The sequence below is a fragment of the Bufo gargarizans genome, chromosome 8, assembly GCF_014858855.1.
Source record: "Bufo gargarizans isolate SCDJY-AF-19 chromosome 8, ASM1485885v1, whole genome shotgun sequence".
NCBI classification, from domain to species: Eukaryota; Metazoa; Chordata; class Amphibia; order Anura; family Bufonidae; genus Bufo; species Bufo gargarizans.
In genome coordinates, this window is record NC_058087.1 from 172,639,878 (window position 1) to 172,647,268 (window position 7,391).

Below are 7,391 nucleotides of genomic sequence, written 5' to 3' on the forward strand. Positions count from 1 at the left end.
TGTTGGGTCACAGCTTGGCTGCGTTTGGTTTCTGGTGTCTGAAAATTTCGACTCTACAGGGAAGGTGTCCTGAGTCTGGGAGAGGCCACTGTCACTGTCAGAACTTGGGGTGTGGAGAGACATAGATGGTGAGTGCTGGCCACGGGCCTGGTTCCTCAGCATCTTCTTCTCTTGCTTCCTCTTCTTCTTCTCCATTTTCTCAAGTTCCTTCCTGGCTATCTCCTCAGGGTCCATGGGCTCTCCACTGCAGGTGGTCGGATGAGAGTTATGGGCCGGTCTTCCAGGCCCTTTCTTGGTGTTTTCTTTCTTTCTCCACTTTGCTCTGCGATTTTGGAACCAAACCTACACACCGGATAATGAAAATCAATTAACATTCAGCACTGGCCGAGGGAAGTACAATTTACTCTGCTGATTCATTTTACTCATTTATTGCTTTTGATTTTTGATTTATTTTTTGCTAAACTTCTGGAGTACTAATTGTCCTACATTCTCCCAGTGGTGTTAATTGATCCTTCAAATGTATAGGAAACAGTATCTCCTGGAGAAGATAACTTTAAAACACTATTATCTATCCATTCATCCATCTATCTATCCACTGCACATATATTAGCTATTAATCTATAAGTCATCTTCTATATATTTCTTTTTTTTCTTTCTTTCTTTCTTTACATCTATCTCGCTCTCCTTTCTAGGTAATCGTATTTATCTATCTTTATCTATATCTATCTATCTATTTGTCTATCTACTATCTATCTATACATTATCTTTCTGTCTATTATCTGTCTATCTCTTTCCCCTTCTTTTATACATTAAGCATAATTGCACTTCTTTTACCCAATTACAGACGGAATAAACAACTCCTAATTAATATTTCCCGAATATCTCATCAGTCCATTATATAAAGTCCCAGTATTGCCTGCATACACCAGTCTAGTACTGAACTGGATGCTTTGATTTGAACGCGAATCTTTGATTTTACGATGTGATTGTGACTTTTACGATCTTTTTAAGCGAATAAAAATGTTGATCCAATTATTCCACCGATGTTAAAACCCAAACGGAAACTTGTAAACTTCTACACTGATGAGTACAATATTACAAAAAGGGTGGTAAATGATCTCTCCGATTTTATACGAGAGTCTGAAGAACCCTGGCAGTAAAAGGAGTGTGAATCCAAAGACAAGTTATAGAGATAGACAGGTACATAGATAATAGATAGATAGATAGATAGATAGATAGAAAATATAGATAATAGATATATATTAGATAGATAGATAGATAGATAGATAGATAGGAAATAGATAGATAATAGATATATATTAGATAGATAAATAGATAGATAGATAAATAGATGATAGATAGATAATAGATAAATATTAGATAGATAGATAAATAGATTGATTGATAGATAGATAAATAGATAGATAGATAGATGGTAAATAGCTTGTAGGAAAACGCTAAATACATTCATACCCAAAAATTCTAAAAACTGAAAAATATCTAGGCAGCCATAGACCGAGTGCACTCGGTGGTGTCCGGAATTCAGTAACATAACAGTATTGACTATATGCTGGGCCATAAATGATTCTTAATTCCACTTATTTATCTCCCTTATGAATGTCCAATAGTTCTGGGTGCAGTGAGTTTTAAGAAATATAATAAAATCATTGTAATGTTTACAGTTTTGGACACCCCCTCCCCTTCCTCTATCCCCCATCTAAGTTTATTTAGAGCCTCTTGCCTTCCCCCCCCCTCCCCTTCCCATCCTATGAACCTTTTGTGTTAATTCCAGGCGGTTGCTGCCACTGAGAATTACCTCATTATGGAATTAAAGGGGAAAGTGAGGTCCAGGCTTCACTTAACAATTTCCGAACAAATTGGATGAAAAGGTTTGAAACCAGAAGAGGTCAGAAGAGGGGGGGTGGGGGGTAGAGTGCATTTGGTAAATATCCCTTGAAACAAAGCTAATGCTTTAATAATACAGAGCTCCACTCTTCTTTCTTATAAACTCCACACCTCCAGGGTCTTAATTACACCCTGGCCTCCTGCCTTTTACCTTTAAGCACATACACAGGGGGGTCCCTGGTATGGAAACTAGGACATAATTCTCTGTTTATAGGAAACTATAAGCAAACACTTGATGGAGAATGAGATCAGGGTATTCTAGCTACAACACTATATTCTTATGTATCTGCATTTAGTATATGTTTATAACTACTTATTATTATTACTATTATTATTTGCTCTATCCTGCATTTTTTTTAGTCTTATGTTTATATCTAAAAGTTATTATTATTATTTTATTATACTATGCTTTCCATGCTGTATTTTTAGTTATATGTTTATATCTAGAACTTTTTCTACACTGTATTTTTTTTAGGTTTCTGTTAATATCTAGAACTTTTTTTATTATTTATCTTATTAGATATTATACTGTGCTTTCTATGCTGCAGGTTTAGTTATATGTTTATATCTAGAACCTTTTTTATTTTTTTATTATACTATGTTTTTGTATATTGTATTGTTTTAGTATATGTTTATATCTTGAACTTTTTTTTATTATATATGTTTTATCATACTATACTTTCTATAGTGTATTTTTGAATAGGTACTGTAAGTTTAATTATTAGCTGACAATGGAGGTCTGATTGGGATACTATTGTGTTATTACCTTAAAAATGATTACATATAAAAATATGTATAATAAATAAAATAAAATTAGTCAAATAAAACTAAATGTAACATAAAATAAAAAATAGAAAAATACATAAAATAATAAATAAAAAATAAATAAATAAAATATTGAACTCTTTATCCCTGTTAAGTTTCCTATAGAAATATCACCGGTATAGTTTACCACCATGATTATTTTAATTCCCCTCAGTGTTTTGCCATAAACATGTAGGTATAAATAATTCATTAGATGTAATAATTCAAAGGCAAGACATCTGTACAACATGGTAGATAATATCGCTGAGTTCATTTGAAGCACATTACACAAAGGGGATATGGATATGCAAATAGAGATGCCACAGCTAGGAAAATGCGCCTAATTAAAACGCAATTAAAGCTCCAATTCGGGGCTTATTTAGACAGTGGTGTGAATTTAGTTTTAGTGGGACAATCATGACAATAAGCAAATGTCTGGGTATGGCAGATTTTTACCTGAACCCTAGATTCCACCAGGTCCAGCCTCAGTGCCAGAGCTTCTCTCATGAACACATCCGGGTAGTGGCTTTCATTGAAGGCTTTCTCCAACTCCTCCAGCTGCCATCCAGTGAAATTGGTCCTGGTTCTCCTCCTTTTGCACCCTGGACTCTCCTTATCCGGGTCACTGGAGTCTACAATAGACCAGATCTATGTCAACTCATACCCCGAGAGATACAGTCTTATGATATAGTGTATACACCTAATATCTATCTACAAAATATATCGTGTATCCAATAATCTATGATAGAATATACAGTGTATCAAATAATATATTATAGAATATACAGTGTATCCAATGGCCTATTATAGAATATATAGTGTGTCCAATAGTCTATTATAGTATATACAGTGTATCCAATATATTGTGTATCAAATAATCTATTATAGAATATACAGTGTATCCAATAGTCTATTATACAATATATTGTGTATCAAATAATCTATTATAGAATATACAGTGTATCCAATGGCCTATTATAGAATATATAGTGTATCCAATAGTCTATTATAGAATATATTGTGTATCAAATAATCTATTATAGAATATACAGTGTATCCAATGGCCTATTATAAAATATCCACTGTATCCAATGGCCTATTATAAAATATCCAATGTATCCAATGGCCTATTATAGAATATACAGTGTATCCAATAGCCTGTATAGAATATATAGTGTATCCAATGGCCTATATAAAAGAATCAGTGTCTCCAATAGACTATTATAGAATATACAGTGTATCCAATAGTCTATTATAGAATATACATTGTATCCAATGGCCTATTATAGAATATATATTGTATAAAACAGCTTATTATAGAATATATAGTGTATCAGCCTATTATAGAATATATATTGTATCAAACAGCCTATTATAGAATATAGTGTATCAAATAGCCTATTATAGTATATATTGTATCTAACAGCCTATTATATAATATATATTGTATCAAACAGCCTATTATAGTATATATTGTATCTAACAGCCTATTATAGAATATATATTGTATCAAACAGCCTATTATAGAATATATATTGTATCAAACAGCCTATTATAGGCTGCAAAGATAAACACAGAGCTGCCTGTCCCACTGATCAAAGCCATTTTATGACCCCTTCCCACGTCTGGGGAAGTGAATTTGCAAAATAGGAAGGGAAAAAAAGGGACCCCCTGCAGAGAAATGCCTTTTCCATCCCTCCTTGTGTCCCCTTCCCACATACTGTCATCAGCCCCAGATCCCCTTTTCTTCAGATCTGTCACCTTATGGGACCCCAAGAGGGGCAGAGACTACATAAAAAGTTGTAAGCCATGTAATGCATTGAGTACAAACCACTATATTTATGTGGAATGTAATAAAAGTGGAAATGGAAAGACAATTAGACCCAGAATAAACAGCACTCTGGATCTTCAGGGTCTGGATTGTTTGCACTGACACATGCAGTAGTGATGTACACGTGGATAAGAGGCACCCACAGTCCCAGGCACCCCATAAAACGTCACTTTCCCATTTGTCGGGGGGGCTCAAGTAGTGGGGTGTGAAGGGATGGTGTTAAACGGCTGGATTGTCAGTGACAGAGAAGCCTGTGTCTGTTTTTTTTGCAGCAGCTTTTGATCCTGGTTGTCACCTACTGCTGTGGACATATGTATTTTAGGTTTTGTTCTATAGCAGACCCCCAGCACCTTACATTTATAGAACGAGATCACTTGTTTTTCTTATCAAAATTATTAAATCAACCACTAATTTCAGGAAAATTCGTTATCCTCACCACTGTCTATTGTTGCACCCGAGCACTGTGTTAACCCATAGAGCACAGTGATTTACTGAGCATTACATCTGGAGATAACCCATATCACCCGGTGATTACACAGACATGTGCATTATACAGACACCTAGTGTTGTCACCCCTGCTCTGTGCAATATACACTCGTATACCTGGTATAATATCTACTTATTTTAGACTTTCCCCCCAGCACTGTGCATTATAAGGTTCGTTATTTCAGCCTGTTCCCCTGGTCACTGTTATATCCAGATACATAGCTAAAGCACCTGGTGATGTTAGACGTGTTCCCCCAGCACAGTGCATTATATACCGATATATAGCTACCTTGTTATTTTAGACTTGTTCCCCTAGTACCGTGCATTGTACCTGTATATTTATTGCTTTAGGTTTGTCCCCCCAGCACTGTGCATTATACAGATATATGCGATAGCACCTAATAATAATAAAAATAATACTAATAATCTTATTCCAAGTTTGTCCCCCCCCAGCACTGTGCATTATACAGATATATGTGATTGCACCTAATATTAATAATAATAATAATAATCTTATCCCAGACTTGTCCCCCCAGCACTATGCATTATACAGATATATGTGATTGCACCTAATATTAATAATAATAATCTTATTCCAGACTTATCCCCCCAGCACTGTGCATTATACAGATATATGTGATAGGACCTAATAATAATAATAATCTTATTACAGACTTGTCCCCCCAGCACTGTGCATTATACAGATATATAAGTGGTAGCACCCACTTATTCCAAGTTTGTCCCCCCAGCACTTTGCATTATACAGACCTATATGTGATAGCACCTAAAAATAATAATAATCTTATCCCAGGCTTGTCCCCCCTGCACTGTGCATTATGGAAATATATGTAATAGCACCCACTTATTCCAGACTTTGCATTATACAGATAAATATGTGACAGCACCCATTTATCCCAGGCTTGTCCCCCTGCACTGTGCATTATATACCTATATCTGATAGCACCCACTTATTCCACCCTTGTCCTCCCTGCACTGTGCATTATATACCTATATCTGATAGCACCCACTTATTCCACCCTTGTCCTCCCTGCACTGGCTATTATACAGATCTATATGTGCTAGCACCCACTAATAATAGAAGAGCCAGCAGCAGTCCACCCAGGCATTTGCTCTCCCTCCCCAGCTCTTACCTGACAACTTGTACTGCTGACTGTCTCCATTCATCCCACATCCAGAGGGGAGGAGAGGGGTCGGGTTGACCACAGAGGCAGAGCAGGAGCCATTGAGTAATCCGTCTATGGAGAAGGGCACGGCGGCCGCCGACTGCAGCTGGTGGCTGGCTAACTCGTAGACGTGGTGATGGCTGAGGGGGTAAGGGAAGCCCACCATGCCACTCATGGAGCCTCCAAACTGGGCATGAGGATGCTCTAGGAGCCTGCTGTCCATCATCTCCCTGGATAGAGCTGCCACAGCTGAAGGGCTGCTGCTGCTGCTGCTGCTGGTGGTGGGACCTTAGTAAGCATGCAGTGACCAGTGAGGAGGGGACATGCCACCAGCACAGGATGAGCATTACTTTATCAACATCAAGCTCCCAATAATTAGCTCAGGCTTGGGGAATTTGGGACCAATAAGAAACCTTAATCGGCGGTGACGTCAGAGACGTGGCTTTGCAGGAAACGTTTTCCATATCGATTGCTAATTATACCTGACATCCACCTCAATAAACAATATCAGGGCTGTCACAACAAGACAAGGGGGGCTGAGATAAGAACTACATCACAACAAGGGGAGGGGGCTGGAGGAGAACCTAAAGCATCTGATTGATACCCAGCTAAATACTCCACACACACATAGACTTGGAGGACAAACCTTCTTCTCCTTCTTCTTCTCCTCCTCCCCTTTTTTCTCTTTTTTTCTCCCTCCCAGGCACTAATAGATTTCACTTTAAACATTCTCAGGCTTGTTGTAGGGATTTTTCACCAGAAATGCTTCTACTCTCTGAACCTTTAAAGTGATGTTGCTCCAATTACTGAGAGACATTGAGCAGCAAATAGACTGATCTAATAATAGGAGTATTCATCATCCCTTCTTTCCAAAGCTGTCACATTGAATTTAAAACTACAAGCCTCCTCATCTACTCAGAGCACAGGCTCAAGCTTGCTTTTTTTTTATTATTTCTTCTTCTTCATTTCTCAGTACAGTATTTAAAGATCTTATACATTACAGCTACAGGGAGGTCTCACCTCATGGACAGAACCCGCATTTAACCCCCCCCCCCCCCACCCTTAAGGCTTGGCAACAAAGGAGTTAATCCAATATCTCTTCTTATGAGTTTGCCCTATGATTAATGGGTGACATTGATTTATTTCAATAACTGTGCTTTTTTTATTCCCCCTTCCTTTAA

At 37.3% G+C, this 7,391-nt stretch overlaps 1 protein-coding gene across 1 annotated transcript in view; it reads right to left on the minus strand.

Annotated features, from left to right (window-relative positions):
- UNCX (UNC homeobox) overlaps positions 1 to 6,788 on the minus strand; it is a 7,769-nt gene extending 981 nt beyond the window's left edge. Inside the window, exons 1-3 of the mRNA XM_044304792.1 lie at positions 6,178 to 6,788; positions 3,166 to 3,341; positions 1 to 342 (exon numbers count right to left, since the gene is read on the minus strand). The exon at positions 1 to 342 is cut by the window's left edge and continues 981 nt beyond it. Coding sequence (XP_044160727.1) covers positions 1 to 342; positions 3,166 to 3,341; positions 6,178 to 6,436 — 777 coding nt within the window. The 5' untranslated portion in view covers positions 6,437 to 6,788. The remainder of the gene's footprint in view (positions 343 to 3,165; positions 3,342 to 6,177) is intronic.
- Between the last annotated feature and the right edge of the window lie 603 nt (positions 6,789 to 7,391).